Here is a 19,577-nt window from a genome sequence, read left to right as displayed (position 1 = left end):
GCCAAGCTTATGTATCACTGTATGCCCAGCACTAAATCATGTCAGGTATGTGATAAATTATGATAGATTTCTGTTTTGTTTTGTTTATTCATTGTTTTATTTTTTAGGTTCCTCATATAAGTGAGATCATAATTGTATTTGTCTTTCTCTGACTTACTCCATTCAATATAATACCCTCTAGGTCCATCCATGTTGTCACAAATGGTGAAATTTTTTTTATTGCTAAATAATATTTCGCTGTGTGTGTATATATGCATATATATACAATATCTTCTTTATCAGTTCTTCTATTGGTGGGCATCTAGGTTGCTTTTATATCTTGGCTATTACTAGCACTGCTGCAATGAACAAAGAGGTGCATATATCTTTCTGAATTAGTGTTTTGTTTTCTTCAGATAAATACCCACAGTGTAACTGCTGGATCATATGGCAACTCTATTTAAATTTTTGAGGAATCACATACTGTTTTCCATAGTGGCTGCATCATTTTATAATCCCACCAATAGTATCTGAGGTTCCCTTTTCTGAAGTCAAGTTTTTGAACCACAAATATGGAGGACAAGATTCTGTTTCCACTAACCTTTATCAAGCATGACCTTTGTACCAGGCATTGCACAAGACATCCTCACACTGCCTCACTTTAGCCTAATGACAACCTGGGATATTATTCTTCCTATTTTATAGATAAAGAAATGAGGTTGCAAAGGGTTGCAAGCTGTGTTCATTACCCACAGTTACTTGCAGAATCTGAATCTGAATTCCAAGCTCTTGACTTAAGTCTGGGACTCTCTCTGGACTCATTGCGATCCTGTTCAGATGCCCCTGTGAGACTCAGCCTAAATATGTGCCAGCCTCTCACTTGCTCTTTGTATCCTGTTGCATCCTGACAGTAGCATCATGGCCTTCAGACCTTTGAGAAATCTCTGAGCACAGAACGTTTTGGAAGCTGAATGGTATGTACAACAGAAGTGGGCCCATGTTTAAAAACAACTCAGACAAACATACATTCACATCCATACTCAAACAAATGAAACTTCACCAAGGACCAAAAGAACATTGGTCATATGTTAAAGAGAATCTACCTTTGGCTTTTTCTTCTTTTGGAAGAAAAGCCATAACTTGAGACCCAGGCTTCTGGAATTGGTTTCTGCTAACTTTTGACCAGTTTAAAATCTTGCCACAAATATTGGCTCCCTATCCTGTCTAGTAATCTGAACATTCTTAAAGATTGCCCATTCACTGGAATGCTGGCCTGAGAAAAATGTGACTTAGAAGGTGCATCTGTGGGTGTTGGGGAATAGCAATGAATTCTGAGTATCTCAACACTCATTGGAGGGGAAGGTGGGATCTGGCAGTCGAGCAAGGATCACTCAGATCTAAAGATACTGTGGGACTCTGTGGAACACACTGGACGTCAGATGCCCCAGGTTCCACATCACTGGCCTCCACATATAGAAGAGCTGTGGCCTGAGATGAGGATTCCCTTAGGAGAGAGAAGTGTCCTGTTCCTGCATGAGTTTTATAAATTTATTGGTGAGATGCGGGAGGTGAGGTCTGAACCAGGACAAGAACCCACATATTGACAGTACGAGTCCCTTTACTGATGGGACAGCCTGCAGGGGTACTCCCAGCTATAAAATCTCTGCAGGGGCCATGCAAGGTACAACCTATAACCAGGTGTCTCCCTTGAGTTTGTGTTGCCCTAACAGGAGACACTTCTTACAGGTCTCTCAGTGGGCCTGTGATCTTATGCACCCATGGAACGCATGGCCAAAGAACTCCCTAAACCAGGGCATGGAAGGGGCAGCAGGAGGATTGGGGTTATTCTTGAAGGGGAAAAAAAACCTTCCTCTGCAAGGACTAGGATTCAGGATGGGGAGGCTGAGTTAGGAGGTCTCTTGGTGCAGAGGCAAAAGGATGGGCTAGAATCCTGATTCTACCTTAAGAAGGACTAAGGCAGTGAAATGGAAGAGAGGAGATGGCAATGGTAGGGAAAACTGAGAAGAAATGTGACAAGAACTGCCTAGAGAAAGGAGTCCAGAAAAGGCCAGGGCAAGGTGTCAGCTGTCTTTATCTTGTGGTGTTCCTGGTGGGTGAGCTCAGAGTTGAGGTCTTGCCGGGGGAGTCCTTGAACTCACTTGCACTCCCCAGCCTGGTTTTGGCCTCCCCACGAGGGCTGCAGTTTCCACTGCCAGTGACACAGCCTCCAGGGAGCATGCCGCCGCCGCCGCCGTAGCCCACAGAGCCGGGCCGGTAGCCATAGGTGCCCACATTGCTGAACCCAAAGCCGGCCCCTGCACCTGCGGTCCCGGCCGTGGAGCTGCTGATGACCGCTAAGGAGGACGGAGGGAGGAATGATTAGTGTGTGTCCGAGGACAGGGGTGACCCAAAGTCCGCTCCGACCTTCCAGTCCCAGCTAACTTAAATGTCTCCTCCGTAAGCAAACACTTCACATCAGCTCTGGAGTTTAGTGACACACTCAATTCCTGAGCAGCTCAGGCACCAGAAACAGCCCAGGTCCCACAGGACCTCCAAATCAGGCAGCTTCTCCTTTGAACAAACGGGAGTAGCAAGGACTTCCCCTGAAGAACAAATAATGCCCAAGCAAGGATTACATTTAACTTTAGAATACAGTCTTACTTTTTCTTTCAAAGAACTTCCTCATTTGTTGATTCAGGGGAGTTTTTTGCTGGCCTCTCTTGGAAGGAGACCAAGCAGAACCCTGTAGGACCAGCATTAAAACTGGTTGTACACAGCATGTCTCTGCCTGGTCTCCACTCTCAATGAGAGTTCTTCCTGCCCATGGCTCCTGGCCTCCCATCATGTGTGAAAGCTGAGTTTCATCCCAGCATGGGGGAGACTTCCAGGGGAAGGGGCCAGTGTGAAAGGTCGGAAAGGGATGGCATGCTGACTCCACAAGGAGAAGCACCAGGCAAAGGAGGTGGTTATGGCAATGGAGCTGTTTCATGCGGGTCCTGGTGGCAGGTACCCATTTACTTTGTGTTTGTTAATGGACTAAAAATATTCCTCAGAGGCATGAAATACTCACAAATGCTCACAGAGTTGGTGTATTCTCCAGACATCCTGCACAGAGAGAAAAGCACAGGTGAATCTCCATCACGTGGACCCCCAGCTACCCTCACCACAGCCTGAAATCCTCGGCCAGACGAGCTCATGTCCAGGCATAAACTGCCCTTGCAAGTTTCTAAGCACCTCCCTCTCCATCCTCAGTCTACTGTGCCCCTCAGAGACACATGAACTTGCAAGCTTGGAGCCCCCAGCAGCAACACCACCTCCAGGGTCCCTTCTGCCAAGTTTCCCTTTAGCCCACTTTTTCATCCTCGAGAGGCTACGGCATGAATAAGTACATGTGGAAATATGAGCATCGGGAATTGCCACCAGTGGACTCTCTGTATGATTTCAGGGCCAGTAGCTTGTGTTCTCTGGCTCTTAGGTGTAAAACAGTGCTAAGTTAGAGCAGAATTTTAGAATGTCAGGGTTTCATGTACCATTCTCCCATGTGCTGCTATGACCATCTACAACTCATACTAGTAGTTTTCATTGACTCTGCCTTTTATAACAAAAAACGCATTTCCCTTAAGAGGAAATTTTATATCACCAGGGTAAATAGACAACCAGAACCCATTACCTGACCAAAAAAGAACAAAACAGTAGAAGTAAAAATAAATATAATAACAATTAAACAATTAAAATTTTTCTTTATCAAGGTGGTGTTGTCTGCCTAGAGACTGAACCTGGGTCTATTGTTTTTCATTCATGGGGTGTTTGCAGGTGCCAGGGCAGTGTTAAAGACATAATAGCATCACACTGAGAATTTCTCCAGTCTGAAAACTAGAACTATAAAGGAAATCTATCTCACCTAACCGATGCTCTTTAAGGTTATGTTTGTGGGTGACATGAAAATCATCTCCAGGCCCTCCAGCAGCCTGCCCCCCAACACTCTCAGAAATTGAGTCAGGGAATTCCAAAAGGTCTTCCAGCTCTAACATTCTAAGCCCCCTCCTTATCACCTACCTGCACTCCTCGCCTTCCAGCAGCTTGCGATAGGTAGCGATTTCGATGTCCAAGGCCAGCTTTGTGCTCATGAGCTCCTGGTACTCCCTTAGCATCCTGGCCAGCTCCTCCTTGGCCTGATGCAGGGCAGCCTCCAGCTCGTCCAGCTTGGCCCGGGCATCCTTCAGGGCACAGTCACCCCGCTGCTCGGCATCAGCGATGGCCATCTCCAGGTTGGAGCACTGAAGGTCAGGAGGTAACATCCCCCTGAGTTCTAAGGCACCCTGAGCTTCACTTTACCCCCCCACCCCCATGTACTCACAGTGGTTGGGCAGAGCAAAGTTACAGCCATTGTGATGCAGTCCTGTCAACCTGGGACTGGGAGGGGTGCTATCCTCAGCCCCTTGGCTTTCTGAAAAGACCCTCCCAATTGTTCCCAGACTTCAGATGAGGGCTAAATGAGGAAGGTGAAATGAGAGACTCCATTTGAGGAAATGGGTTCTGAGATGGAGAACCAAGAGAAGAAAGAATATAGGTGAGTGTGTGTGGTGGGCAGTTTACCCCTCCCTTGGAAGCGAGCCAGGAACCCCTAAATCTCATTCACCTGCTTCTTCACACTCTCAATCTCTGAGCGCAGCCTTTGGATGAGCCGGGTCAGCTCTGAGATCTCATTTTTGGTGTACTTAAGGTCATCTCCATGCCGACCAGCCGCCAACTGGAGCTCCTGGAACTAGAGGGAGATGAGCCAAAGCAGGGACCTTGACTCAGGGCCTGGCAGACTGTGTCTTTGCCAGGGAAGTGTGGTAGAGGTGGGTAGGAGTCCCAAACTTCACCAGGTCTAACAGAAGTCTCCCACTCAATCATTGTATTGATTGATTGGTTGGTTGGTTGGTTGATTTTCCTTAAGCACAGTTGATCTCACTGATGATTAGATTTGACCATAAGACTGTTGAAAGTCCCATACCCTGCAACTTTGTAACACACAACTCCAGTTACGGTAGTCCTCTGCCTATAGCCCTTCAAAGTCTAGGTCAAATTCAAACTCCTGGTATGGTATCAAGGTGCTTTGAAATCTGGTACCCACCAGCCTTTCCAGACTCATTCCTCATAGCCCCTGCCCATCAGCTCCAAGTTCTCTCAATGTCCCACATGCTCTCAAGTCTCTGAGTCTTTGTCCTCTATCTGGCTCCAACTCAGTCAGTACAAAGTCACTTCCTACAGGATGTTTTCCCTGATCCCCTGGTTGGGTGCCTTCTCCCTAGAACCCCTGCCACACCAGTCCATAGGTCTTACCACACTGTACTGTGATCACAAGTTTCTATGTCTTTTCATCAGACTCAGAATGACTAGAGGACAGAGACCTTTTTTTCTTTTTTAATTTCTGAATTCCTAGTACGTAGCTCAGTGTCTGGCTGGTACTCGAAAGAGGTGTGATTGATGAATGAATGAACCAAAGAGGGAGCTGATGAGCTGCCCATCTGCATTTTCTGTGACTTCTTTCCCTTCATAGTTCAGCCGGGACCCAGGTTACCGGCAGTCCTGCTGGGTGTGGAACGACATTTTGTGCATATGTAGTGGGGTTGGATTTGTCTATACCCCAACACCACTAGTTATGAATTTTGGGTCATCTACTACTTAGGGATTATTCCTGCCTTATTCCTGCCTAACCATCCACTGGATAGTTAACAGACAGTATTCCATTTCTACTCCAGAATTTGATTTCAGGGGAACACAAAAACATATGGCATTCAGACCTCGGGTGGCTGTGCTCTACCCGTCTCTGTCCTTGGGTGCTTGGCCTTACCAATTGTCTCATATCTGACTCCAGGATGGCACTAGATTCAGGGTTCCTCTTAAAGGTAGGGGTCTTCTCTCTATTCTCCCGTGTTTTATCTTTGGGGATAATCCAGGGACAAAAAACACTAGGGCAGAACAGGTGGCCTTCTCTTGCTTCTCCAAAAGGCTGTGTGAGCACAATGGCCCTCCCCACACTCTGACCAGGACAGAGGCACTAACTCCCCCAGTTGTGATACCAAGCACTCTCCCAAGTGTTGAGTCACACAGCCATCCCTGACTCTGGTTTGCAGAAGTAATGTAGAGGGATTTGAGGACTGGGGACTTGAGTTGGAACCTTTATCAAGAATCCCAAGTCTGCGGTGTCTCCCAGGCTTTGAAAGCTTCTCTTCTTCCCACCTCTGCAGGATAAATTTTCTGTCCCTTGGGTAGCAAGGAAGCTGGGAGATGGACAAGATAAGATCTCAAGAGTGTGAATTTCCCTTGAGAAGAGGTCTGATAAACAACAAGGAACAATAAGGAAGTTGCCACTTAGATCTGAGAAACCATATTATCTAAAAAATTATCTCCCCACCCACAACTCATTAGAGAAGGTAAGATCTAAATGACTCAAACACCCTCTTTACTCTTGGAGCTGGACTTGAATGAAAAGGCAAGTTACCTAATCTCAGAGCACAGTGAAGAGATCCCCTAATTTATTATAATTAAGAAGAGAGCTGAGATGCCAACTGCCCATGTTTTCCTCCTTCCCAGACCCAGTTCACAACTCTGCCTCCAGAAGTTGCTCCTGATCTGCCCCATCTGATCCTCGTTTCCTAACCTTTGTCTCCCCTGCACTCAAGACTCTGTTTGTGCCATGTTCATTTGCACTCAGCTGTGCATGTCTGCCGTGGCTGTCATGATCTAAGTGGATCCTAAGGACAGAGCTTTGTCTTCTCCTCCCTTTGGGCTTCCTTCAGTGCCAGGGAGACTGTCATGACCCAGCCAGTGTGTGGGCCATGGTGGGTCATGGGCCTGGGCCAGTGGTCTTGGAACACATGACTCAGGGTAGGTGTGCTGCCTCACCTTGCTCTGGTACAGGGCCTCAGCTTCAGCCTTGCTCTTCAGGGCAATCTCCTCATATTGGGCACGGACCTCATCGATGATGCTGTCCAGGTCCAGGTTCCGGTTGTTGTCCATGGACAGGATGACAGATGTGTCACTGATGTGAGACTGGATCTGAGCAATCTCCTGCATGGGAAACGAGGAAGCGTGAAATGTCTTTTGTGAGCAGAAGAAAGTGACAAAGTAATGGCCCTATCCCAGCAGGGGAGCCCCCAAACCCTCCCAAACAGAGGCAGCTGCATTCTCCAAAGCTTATAAAAATGGAGGTCACCAGCCCAGAGGTTTCAACACTACACCTAAAAGCTGCTGAGTGTGTTTGAAGCGGCCCAAGAGAAAACAGCCTATGTGTCTGTCCCCTGAGGCTGGTCAGAAGCAGAGAAGGTAGAGAGGAAACAGCATGGATACCACACAAGAGACACTAAGGACACAGGAGCCTCACAGATACTTGGCTAACAGGCTAAGGGTTAAAATAGTGGAAAGGGTTTAAGGACTCCCCATCTCCATCCCTGGGGATTTCTGACCAAGACCCGAGAAAGTTTCCCAAGTGGCAGAGAGAAGATAGATAAAAATGAGAATGTGCTCCACTGAAGGTCAGTGGGAACCCCTTAAGGGCCCATGGCCTCCTGAAGGATGTGAGAGCAGAACACTGGAGGTCAGGCTGGGACTGATGACATGCCTTATCTGGAGGTATGGGGAGAGATGTCATCCTCATCTTTGATCTACAAACACTCTCCCAGCATCCAAATATTGGAGATATCCTGTGCTCTTCAAGTTGCTGATGAGTAAGTAACTGCCCATTCACATCTGTCCTTCCAGAAGACAGAACTGGGGTGGGTGTGAGGGAGCCTTACCCCCTCGTACAGACATTTGAAGAACTTGATCTCTCCATCCAGGGCGTCCACCTTGGCCTGCAGCTCCACCTTGCTCATGTAAGCTGCATCCACATCCTAAGGGAATTCAGAGACGCCCAAATTTGCGTTTCTTCAAGCCCGGACAGCATTTCCCTGGGAATAGGCACCCCAGCACCAACTCTGTGACTAGCTGCCGCAGGGACTGGAGTCACGACCCAGGGGGCAGGAACCTGACTTTCACCCAGGAATCACTGTAACACCTTGAAGAAGTCCCTGGTGCCTCTGGAACTCCTTCTGGGGTTGGATCCCATCCAACAATGGGATCATTTTACTGCCTTTATTTCTCAAAGAGAAGTTATAGAAGAGAGCCCTATCCCCCTGCCACACCCTCCACAAGCCATCATTCATTAGTCAGAGCCGAAGGCAACCACAGAGATTCACCAGAGACAGGGAGAGATCTGTCACCTGAGACTGGCAAAGTAGAGAAGGTGGAGGGGAAACAGGAAGGTAAAGCTGGAGCCTTTCTCAAAGCATGTCCTATTCCTAAAGCAAAAGCAAGCATGACCTGGAGATTGACTATCCATGTTTGGGCTCCTACCCATTTACACAAAACATAGGGACTGATGAAGTGATGTGTTCTCAATAAACATCAAGGTGTCCCAACATGTCCCAAGCAGTGAATCCCTCCATCTGCACTGGCACTTCAGCTCCAGACCCTTGCAGGGAGCACAGACTTCAGTCTCCTCTCTGATGCCACCCCCCAGCCTCTACACTCCACTCCCTGGGTGACCAAGGGATAGACATCCCCTCCTCACCTTCTTAAGTACCACAAACTCATTCTCAGCAGTTGTGCGTTTGTTTATTTCCTCTTCATACCTGCAAGAAAAGCCACCCAGTTAGCAGGATGTGTGTATGTACCTTTTAATAGGTGTTATTCTACATCTTTGCAAATCTGTCCAACTCTCTAAGACTCTTTGTTCGGTATTGTGGGCAGAGTTTGAAGCAAATCTCCCAGGCCAGGTGACCGGATGGTTTGGGGTTTGGATTTCCTTCACTGTCTGGAGAATGAGTAGTTTCTTCTTCCTCGCACTCAGTTTCCAAATCACAGGAACATATTGCTGCCCCTTTCAGCCATGATGCTTGTGTCACCCAGCTGTCTGACGCCCCTACCCATAACTTCACCTCATCCCAAAGCATGAGTCCCAAGGAAGCCAGAACTGTCCCCCGAAAGAGGAAGAAGCATGGCCCAAATGTCCAAAACCAGAGGGAAATAAGAAAGGAAGCCCAACAGAAATTCCAGATCCCTGCCATGCTAGGGAATTTTCCTTGGAACTTAGAGGGAAACAGTGAGCTGGGGAGCCAAGAGCCTGTGGCATATGCACACTTGGGCCCTCGAGAGTGGGGAGAGAAGAGAACATGCCCAAGAGGTGGTCACCTGTCAGGACAGCCCTGCCACCTTCTAAGAGGCTGGCTGTCCCCTGTCCAGCTTGCCCGGCTGTCCAGAGAAGGCCTTCATCTTCCCCAGGCAGAGGAGCTCAGGATGGGTCACTCCCACATGAGCTCAGTGCTCCTGAGGCCAGAAGCAAATGTCCCCGTGCCAGCTGGGAAAGCCCAAACCAAGAGGTGATCAACATGGGTGCAGAACCCCTGCTCACCTCTTCTTGTAGTCCTCTACTACGTCCCGCATGTTCCTCAGCTCCGCGTCCAGCCTCACCCTGTCCCCAGACAGTGTCTCCAGCTGCTTCCGCAGGGTGCTGATGTAGCCCTCGTACACAGGCTCCAGGTTGTTCTTGCAGTTGTTCAGGTCCAGCTGCTGCAGCAGCTCCCACTTGGTCTCCAGCACCTGGTTCTGCTGTTCCAGGAACCGCACCTGGAACCCAGATCAACAGGAACTCTGTCATGGAGAGAGGCTGTGGGGTTTCCTTTCCTAGATGGTAGCTGTGTTCTCTTACACTGCATAAGCTTAAGGGGTAAGCCTCAGCCCTTAGAAAAGTCACTCATGCCCCTCCCCACCCAGGCCCTTTGTCTGACTGAGGGTTCTCTTTCTGGGAGCAGCCAGTAAAATCATTACCCTTTAGTCAAGATCTGTCTCCTCTGCACCTGTCGAAACCTGCCTGGACCAATGTTGGTTGTCACCCTGAGCCTGCTCTCCAAGGTAAGTTCTTAGACATGTAAACAGGCCTATAGTAGCCTTCATGCTCTTGAGTGGCTCTGTTTGGACCCAGTGGGCTGACCTGCGCTCTGCCTACTCTCTGTCTCCTCAGTCATGGCCTTTCCCAGCCCAACCAGAGGTTGGTGCTCAGCTGACCTTGGGTCTCAGCCCCTCTTATGTTCATGTCCAACTCTCTATGATCTCAGAGCATTTCCCAGAATTCTCAAGTGGCAGCCTATAAATATTGTACCATTCCCTTGCAGAAAACCCTCTGGTGGTTCCACATCACCTACAGAGCCAAGTTGAAATTCCTCTTAGGCTCTTCACAAGATGCCCAGCCCCTCTTCCACCATTCACCTAGCACCCATACAAACCCAAGGTGTCCCCGCTCTCCGGGCAAGTCCTTCATGCTGCATGTGATGGCCCCCTCTCCCTAAGTTGCCTTTTCCCACCTCTGTCTGGCAAACTCCTACTCAGACTTGACCACCCCACGTCATTGTCACCTTTGGTAAACTTCCTCTACCCCCTGAAAATCAGGAAGCCTATTTCCCAAGATGTTCCTACTCCTTTGTTCCTCGATGGTTCTCAAACTAGAATGTGTCTCAGCATCACCTTTGGGGTGTGTTAGAATGCACATTCTCAGGCCCCACTCCCAGAGTTTGTGGTTCAGTAGGCATGAGGTGGGGCCTGAGAATGTGCATTTTCAATGAGTGCCCAGGTTATGCTGATGCTGCCAGTTCAAGGACCACTTTGGGGAACCCCTACTCCAGTGCATCACTGACCCCCATGTGTCTTGCCCTATAGTTTGGATGTACGACAGACCATGAGTCTGTCTTCTGGCCAGAATCTGAGCTGCTTGAGTCCCATGAGAGAAGGAGGTGGGCCTTATGGCATTCTACACATCTGAGGCTGCCACAGGCCTCTCCATAGTCTGGCTTCTAAGTTTCACATGCCGTCACTCTCCTACTTCTCAACTCATGCCACTTTCCCTGCCTCCAGGAGACCTGCCCAGACTAAGTTGTCTAGTTCCTCCCACCCTGGCCACCCTGATCTCTCAGCACTGATGTCCAGGGTTTGTCCAGTTCCTCCCTGCCCTGTCCTCAGCTGTGTCTGCATCCTGGGGAGATGTTCTGCCTTCCTCTGCCTCAGACAAGGGGCTCCCAAAGGCAGTGAAGGTAGAAAAAGGAAGGAGCTCTACACAGCTTTCTCCAGAAGTCTCACCTTGTCGATGAAGGAGGCGAACTTGTCATTGAGGGTCTTGATCTGCTCCCGCTCTTGAGCACGCACTTTCTGGATCTTGGGGTCCAGCTCCACATTAAGGGGAGCCAGGAGGCTCTTGTTGATGGTGACCTGAGGGATGCCTCCTGGAGGACACATAGATGGACACATGGGCCCCAGGGCCACACTGCCAAACATGCTGCCAGCAAAACCGCTGGCCCGGCTTCGGCCAAACCCATAGCTCCCCATCCACCCACTGCCACTGGTCACGTTGAAGGAGATGCTCCGGGTGCCCCCCAGGCTGTAAAGGCTCCTACTGCTGAAGCCCCCACTGAGCCCTTTGCCCCCTGCCCGATAGGAGGATGAGCTGCTCCCCAAGAGCACAGCTGAGCAGCCGCTGAAGCCCCCCTTGGCAGTTCCTGACTTGTAAGTGAATTGGCGGCTCATGCTGGAAAGGCCAGAGATCTGGAATAAAAAGCTAATCCTCAGGTGAGATGCAACTCACCAGCCTGTGATCTTGGTCTCTCCCTTTATAGGGTTTGAGAGGCAGCCACTGCACTAATTTGTGGGCTTAGTTTGCCTAGGAGCAAGAAATCATTTTCTCACAGCAAACTCAGAGATACCAGCTAAATCATGTGAAACCCCCCAAAGTGATAGGCTTGCAAGCCTTGCTCATGTAATTTGAGTCTTATCTAATTAATGTGGGGCAGTTAGCCTGGCCAAATTATCCTTAGAAAGATCTTGGCCAGGAGGTTTGTCACAGCCTCAATTGCCTTTTTCCAGGGAGTGGTAAGGGGAGTGGGTGGATTGCGGGGGTACAGAGGGAAGACCTTTAATTGACAGTGTCATCTGTGAGAGATCTCACAACTGTACCAGCATCAGATGGGCTGCTTCAGGGACCACTTTTATGTGGTTAGGAAGAGACTCCACAGCCTAGCTTCCCAGGGTTCCTGGAGACAGTTCTTATGGTGGCCAGAACCATGGGCAGTGAACTGGAGCTAGGAATCCAACCCAGCCCTCTGGCTGCCAGCCCATGTCCCAGGAGGGTCTCCTGCTCCTCTGTGCTGGCCAGCTGCTCTGCACACACTGACTTGGCTCCAGCCTCTTTCTACCACCTTCACCCTTGACCTTGCAATAATAATATTGTTATTATTTATGATGGCTCACACTGGTGAAATGTGAAACAGCATTAAAAAAGCTCCTGGCACACAAAAGCTCATTTAATCCACTTGACCTGGGGAGGAGTTGTGATAATCCACATTTAACAAATGGGAAAACCAAGGCTCAGATAATTGAGGCCAGCAAACATTTCATGAGCCCTTTCTTTGTATGAATCCCAAAGGATGCTAATGCCCAACAAAACCTAGGCCCCAGCCCAGAGGACTCCCTTAGATGGTTTCTGTCCCCACATTCAGAGGGGCCTTACCTGTGCAGGCCTTATTCATCTGTCAGACCAGCCAGACAGACAGCCATTCACTTGCTCATTAATTCAGCCATCCATCCACTCATTTAACAAGCCTCTGTGGAGAGCTGACTTTGTCTTGGGTACTGTGCTAGGCTCCAGGGTCATAAATTAGTAAGACAGAAACCTAGTTTTCAATTCTAGGGGAAGAGCAGACACTTGAATTGCATTAGACCCTTGACATTACCAAAGTATTCACAATTCTCAAATCCCAAATATATTCACAGTACATTATCTCCTCCAAAAAAATGCAATTATTTCACTAGCCGAAGTGCTTGAATGGCAAGTTTGCCAATCCCTCTTTGCTATTTCTGCACTGATATTATGTCACTATTCTGTGTTATATAACAATAACATTATATTTCTAATGCTGTTGTACTAAACAATTGCCAAATTTAACCTTCCCATCTTTTTTTATACAACAGAGCTATTTTCTAGTTAAGAACAATCATTTTCTTAGGTGGTCTCAATTTCTCTACCAGAAATGGCACTTGGTGATCTTTACAGCCTTTTCCCATTAGACCCACAGGATTCATCTCTTTACAACTTTTCTGTAAGGCACGAGTGCAAACCACAAAGCTGTGCCCTGGTGATGACATCAAGTGTTCCAGTGAGAATCACCCCTTAACTGACTCTCCCAGCACACAAGAGTCACGGTAGATGGTAGACGCGACTCAACACTGCTCTCTGCAGAATTACAAACTGCTGTCACAGGTCTTAAGATCGTTCCCTAAGGGCTGAAAGCAAGCATTCACAGTGTGAACACCAGCTCTGCAGTATGGTGTGTGAGTGTCGACGTGCAGCTACCCCCTCATCCTGAGTGGTCTTCACTCCCCATCTCCTACCCTAGCCTTCTCTCCCTGTGAACCTGCCACAAGTTACCCTGGGAAAACTTCTCTGGTCATAGCTCAATCCAGCCCCTTCTCTGCTCTAGTTCAGAGTCTCTGCCTGTGTTCCAGGTGTGTGCCAGTCTTCCCCAACGGCCAGAAAGTGTCTCGAGGACAAGTCCCATCCTCCCTCTAGTCCTCTTTACCCACTGCCCAGAACCACGGGAGCAAGGGATTCTCAGGAAGTCTTGGAGGTTGTAAAAAGACTCTATGGGTCCCCTAAAATCATTTGTCCTAAGGGCAGTGTCCTCAGCACTTGTCTTTAAAATCTTCTTAAGTTGCTTTTTAAATAGTGGACACTTACATTTCACATCCTGCCACTGCTCTCCATAGGGGAAACTCGACATCAGCTGACCCCTTGTTAGCCTTCACCCAATTCCTAAGTCAGCCCCACTCCCCACAGAGGGGCAGTGCCGCCATGGGCCTTCATCCAGGCCTTTAGGGCAGGTGGCTTTGATGGGTTTGGCACAAAGGAAACAGGAAATTTACTCCCATCATCCCAGGTGCAATAAAATCTTGCCGTGAGCAAATATTTAGTATATCTCGTCCTGATAGGAGGAACAGTAGTACTTTATCTTACACTGCCCTAGTGAGGGAAATGGTATGAACACCATTCTTCCACCCACTGCGACTAAAAACGTGGATGTTAATCTGAGACATGTAAGAAGACTCTGGAAGACAAAGGGAAGAAGCATACCAGCTAGGGGCCTCAGGGGTCAGGGAACGACATGGTGGTGAGCTCCCTGGTTTTCTCCTTGTTTTGTGTATTCCAGACTTGGAGTGAAAGAAGACAGCACCTGGGGAGGGCGCTGGTGTTTAAAAGCCCCGACAAAAGCCTTATCTGTCAGCCAAACCTGTGGAAATGGGGCAGCCCAGCAAGACAGAAACTTGATGGACAGAAACCACTCTGCTCCAGCTAGCACCACAGAAAACACTGCAGCCCCACCCCATCCACTAAAGCAGAGTGGGAGTCCTAGACTACAAGCTCGGCAGTGTTTGAAAGCATTCTTAGATGAAGAAAAACTAAGACAGTCTGTTGCCAACAGGACTGCCTTATGAAAGTGGCTAAAGGGAATTCTCTGAACAGAAAGAAAATGATAATAGAAGAAACCTTGGAACACTAAGAAGAAGGAAAGCATGTGGTAATAAAAAAATAAGGGTTGCATGACTGGTGTGGCTCAGTGGATCGAGTGCTGGCCTGAGAACCAAAGGGTCACTAGTTCAATTCCCAGTCAGGGCACACACCTGGGTTGCAGGCCAGATCCCCAGTAGGGGGTATGTGAGAGGCAACCACACATTGATATTTCTGTCCCTCTCTTTCTCCTTCCCTTCCCCTCTCTCTAAAAATGAATAAATAAAATCCTTTAAAAAAAAGGGTAAATGCAATAGACTTTCCTTCTCTTCTTGAATTTTCTAAATGTTTGAACCTTGAGGCAAAAATTATGATACTGTCTGATGTGATTCTAAAGATATTTAGAAGAACTATTTAAGAAATTACATTATAAATGTAATTTGTAAATGGATAAGGGATGTAAGATATACGATTTCTTCACTTCACTTGAACTGGGAAAAGGATGGCCATCCAGTGTGAATGAACCAAAATTATATCTATTTTTTGTTAGCTCAGCAAAAAATACATTTTTGGTGTGCCACAGAATTTTAGTGAATCATTTCTGTGTGCCACGATATGAAAAAGGCTGAAAATCACTGGGCCAGAGAGCTTTCTGACTTCATGTCAAAAGCATGATCCATAAAAAGAAAATTCCATAAACTGGACTCCTCAAAATTAAAAACTTTCCTCTACAAAAAAGCCCTGTTAACAGGATAAAAAGACAAAGCTACAGAATGAGAGAAATTATTTGCAAACCACATATGCACCAAATAACTTGTATCTAGAGTACATAATGAACTCAACAATAAATAAACAAGCAATTTAGAAAGTGTGCAAAACACCTGAAGAGACATTTCACTGAACAGGAGGTACAGATGGTAACTAAGCACAGGAAAAAAATTCATTATCATGAGCCATTAAGGAAATGCAAGTGTAAACTGCAATGAGAATCACTGGGCATCTATCGGAACGGCTAAAATAAAACTTAGAGACAACACTAAACGCTGGCAAGGACTCTGAGAAACTGGGTCACTCTATGCTGCCACTAGGAATGCAAAATGAGACAGCCACTGTAGAAAACCACTTGGCAATTTCTAAAAACACTAAATATACAACTGCCATATTTCCTAGCAATGACACACCTGGGCATTTATCCAAGAGAAGTGAAATCTCATGTTCACGCAAAAACCTGGTCACAGATGTTTATAGCAGCTTTATGTGTAATAGCCAAAAAATGTCAACACCCCTTACGCCCTTCAGTGGGTGGCAAACTGCAGTACACCCACACCAGGGAGTACCCTCAGCAGCGAAAAGGAACAAATGAGTGATGCCTGCAACGACCTGGGTGAATCTCCACAGAATCATGCTGAGTGAGAAAAGCCAATCACTGAAGGTTCCACACTGTATGGCTCTATTTATATAACATTCCTGAAATATGACAATGAGACCACTTGATGAGACAATGGAAAACAGATCAGTGGTTACCAGAGGTAAGGAAGGAGTGTCTCGGGAGGAAAGTGAGTGCATCAAAGACAACAGGAGGGATCTTTGTCGTGATGGAACTGTTCTGTATCTTAACTGTACCTGCATCAACATCCTGGCTGTGATGTTGTACTATAGTCTTGTAAAGTGCTATCATCTTGAAACATTTATTGAGCACTTACTATGTGCCATGTACAGTTCTGAGCACATTAATCCTGAAGATAACCCTATCCAGGAGACACAATTAATGTACATTTTTATGGGTAAGGGAACTGAGGCACAGAGAGGTTCAGTTACTTGAACAAGGTCACACAGTTGGGCACCAGAAATGGAAACCAGGTAGTCCACTGTAGGGCACATGCACTTAAGCATTATGACCTGACGTCTTTTTAAAGTAACCCATTTCCCCAACTCTGAGATTGTTATTCAAAAGGTATAAGGTAGAGCCTGAGCTTGTAGTTTTTTATCTTTCCTTACAGTTCTTTCTTTGGAGCGTCTACACATTCTTAGGGGCTCTGCCTTTTAAGGTTACAGTCAGGAGCATTCAATAACGTCAGCTCACATTCCATGGTTTAGAACTTAGTTTCATGGCCAGAATTATTTGCAAGAGAGGCTTGGAAATGTAGTCTTTGGGTGGGTAGCCAAGTCTCGCCTACAATTTCTATTTCTGTAGCAAAGAGGAGGAAGAACCCTGGGGAGCCAACGGCAGGCTCGGGCACATGATCTGCTAAATCGGCATCCTGGTTCCTATATGACTCCACTGTTTAAAATGGCGAGATGAGGCCCAAACCTCTTCAGGCAATGTAGCTGCAAGATGACCAACCATTCCAGTTCGCCTGGGACTTTCAGTTTTAAAACCAAGAGTGTTCCAGGAAAATAGAACAAGTTAGCCAATATACCTAGAAAGGCTCTCATCTCATGATCTGGCCCACCCCACCTCTCCTACCACTTATCTCTCCAAGTTCTGCCAGACCTCACCTCCTTGAAAGAACCCAAAATCCATGCTCTTGTCAACCTCGTTTTCATTTATTCAACCTATGTGTGTTGACCACCTACTGTGGGCTTGGCTTCCTCACAGGAGCTAGAGCATCTCTTCCTAAAACACTCCCCACACAGGGCTGACTCCTCCTCCTCTGTCCAGTCTCAGGTGTGGGCTGTGGGCTCCTCATCACAGAAGTCTCCCCATGGCCGTGGCCTGGCCCCTGGCTCCTGATCCACACTTCCCCACCACAGCTCTCTATCACTGCACTCTGACGCACATCCCCTGGCCTGTCTTCCCAATAGACAAAGACCTCAGTCCCCTTTTCTGTACCCATGTTGAGAACAGATTATGGCACATAGTAGGAGCTCAATTAATGGTTGTTGAATAAATGCTGCCACTCCAAGAGCCTAGGACTTGCTCAGACAAGGAGCTATGCCCATCCTCCCCCTGGCTACCTTCCCTCCTGTAAGTGCTTGTGACAGGGAACTGGTGAGACCCCCTCCCAGTCCAACACCACAGGACTCCATCGCATGCTGGGCTGGGAATGGCTTTCTGAGAGAAGCAGAAGACAAGACAACAGAGCTGCCCTCCCAACCTGCGCCCCCAGGCTGCTGCTCCCCACTAAACACCCTCTGGTCACTTACCCAATAATAACCCTTATAACAATGATTACCCCTTAATTAGGCAATAATAATACCAGCTTGACTGCCAAGCAGGGCTCAAGGACCTAAGGTTAATGATTTTAAAAATGGAGCTTTCCCAATAAAGAAGGAACATAAGGAGCGTTTTTACTCACCTTGTAAAACTAATAGAAATGACATGCCCTCTGTCAACAGGGATAACTGAGCAGGGAGAATAGCAAGTGAGCATGTGGGCGTGTGTGTGTGTGTGTGTGTGTGTGTGTGTTGCAGAAGGGAGAATGGAGGTGAACAATATTCAGGGTCCATTTGGTCAGTGCATAAAAGTTACCAAATGGATTAACTTCCCATGAAGTTTATTGGAAAGTGTGGTGGGGAAGGGAGAGGGCTGAGGTGGGGTTAGTGGCAGAAGCAGGCAACTCTTTGAAAAGAAGCACAACTGTAATTGAACAACAATAAAACAATTTTTTAAAAATTAAAGTCTTTAAAAAGAAAAGAAAAGAAACACAAGACACAAGATCTTCTCCGCAGAGAGAAGGGGCCCAGGGCTGACCTGATGCCCTTCATAGCCCAGCAGGTCACGGTGGACATTGATTTCAAACTGGAGTCAGTCTGACAAGTGGCCCTGACACATCTTTGTTTCTCTTGCATTCTATCCTCATCCCTGAACTCAGCCCCCTTTCACGTTGTCTTCCACACTGGCTTTCTCAGGCACAGGGATGGGGCCGGGCTGACACACCTGAACCCACCAGGTCCCTGTAGGTCTTTCTCTCCCCTCATCTTTTTGGTGGGAACCTGAGGCCCAGCCTCAGTCTGTGGGCATTGGCTGAGTGTTCTTGAACAAGTTGCTTCTTGCCTCATGGCCCCATGGAGCAGATTTGAGTAGAAAGTTCCAAGGTTTCCTTTGCATTTAAGATCCTATAGTCACCTCCAGGTTGTCAGGACCCCCAGAGAGATGCCTTCACCCAGGTCTGTGAATCACTGGGAGGTGGAGTCCTGGTGCCCCAGACCGGATCACACGGATCTTTAGAGAATCAAATTGAAACAAGTTCTTGATAAACCATGGAGGCAGATTATCAGAATGATGACTGACACCGTGAAGGTGGATCACTGAGAATGGACAGTGATCATCGAAAAGATGTGCATGCCTGTCCCCCAGGACCAAGAGAGAGGAGAGCTTTTCATTCTGCACCATAGAAGGGGACGGCATGGAACAAGAGCTACAGGGGTGCAGGACACTCAAGGGAAAGGTGGCTGACAGACCTCTCAGCCCACAGAGACTGTACATGAAGGGTTCCCATGGACCCTCAACCTTTGGATGTATGAAAAAAAAAAAAAGAACTTGTTTTGATCCTGGAGCTTGTCTCCAAATTGCCAAAGAAAATAAAAGGTGAGGTTAGGGCCAGAGGGGGTAGGTTCTCTGTGAAACACTCGAGTTGATAGATGTCACAAGATCCGAGCCAAAGACTCAACTTTGCCCCTGGGGGAAATCCACAGGTTTCTGTGCCATGGTTTCTTGTTGAACTTGACTCTTTATTTCCCTCACCAGAACGGGTGTCTCCAGAATTCCCAACCTGAGGTCTGGATCCTCGGGAGCCCCTGCTGGCCCTTAAAGACCTCATGGCCCTGGAAGCAGGCCACAGGACAAGAAATGGCTGTCTGAGACCACACAGCCAGTGTCTGCAGAGGGAGGCCAGGGCCCCAGGCTCCCAGCCTCCTATAAGAGGGCTCCTCTTTCCTTATCTCAGGCAAGGAGAAGGGTGACTCCTGACAGGCCAGCAAAGGAGAGTTCCCCATTACTCACCGTAGTTCACATTGTTGGTGACTTCTCCAGACAGCCCGTTGGCATGAAACAATCATAAAAATCAAAAAATCCTCTGAC

The 19,577-nt window shown here is 47.7% G+C and overlaps 1 protein-coding gene across 3 annotated transcripts; it reads right to left on the bottom strand.

Moving 5' to 3' along the window:
• Window positions 1–1,851: 1,851 nt before the first annotated feature.
• On the bottom strand, window positions 1,852–11,580 carry LOC114513214 (keratin, type II cytoskeletal 73). 3 transcript variants are annotated; one of them, XM_036018971.1, is made up of 10 exons: window positions 11,387–11,580; window positions 11,137–11,356; window positions 9,419–9,633; window positions 8,579–8,639; window positions 7,764–7,859; window positions 6,874–7,038; window positions 4,619–4,744; window positions 4,036–4,256; window positions 3,050–3,084; window positions 1,852–2,333 (listed from the first exon to the last, which is right to left on the bottom strand). In XM_036018971.1, exons 1-10 carry the CDS (start codon window positions 11,578–11,580, stop codon window positions 2,071–2,073), a joined length of 1,596 nt encoding a protein of 531 aa, XP_035874864.1. In that variant the 3' UTR covers window positions 1,852–2,070. The 3 variants fall into 3 exon arrangements, with proteins under 3 accessions (XP_035874864.1, XP_028388219.1, XP_035874866.1); XM_028532418.2 differs by having other exon boundaries at window positions 11,137–11,580; XM_036018973.1 differs by lacking the exon at window positions 4,619–4,744.
• Window positions 11,581–19,577: the final 7,997 nt, after the last annotated feature.

The sequence above is a fragment of the Phyllostomus discolor genome, chromosome 2 (genome assembly GCF_004126475.2).
Source record: "Phyllostomus discolor isolate MPI-MPIP mPhyDis1 chromosome 2, mPhyDis1.pri.v3, whole genome shotgun sequence".
Classification (NCBI taxonomy): Eukaryota; Metazoa; Chordata; class Mammalia; order Chiroptera; family Phyllostomidae; genus Phyllostomus; species Phyllostomus discolor.
This window is presented reverse-complemented; position numbering and strand designations above follow the sequence as displayed.

Bases quoted from the DNA above. Each gene is read 5' to 3' on its own strand.
- LOC114513214 (XM_028532418.2), bottom strand. From the start codon at position 11,580: ATGAGCCGCCAATTCACTTACAAGTCAGGAACTGCCAAGGGGGGCTTC. The intron at 9,634-11,136 runs GTGAGACTTCTG...TCTGGGTTCCAG, and splicing joins TCGCCTCCTTCATCGACAAG to GTGCGGTTCCTGGAACAGCA. The intron at 7,039-7,763 runs GTAAGGCTCCCT...TTTCCCATGCAG, and splicing joins TCAAATGTCTGTACGAGGGG to GAGATTGCTCAGATCCAGTC.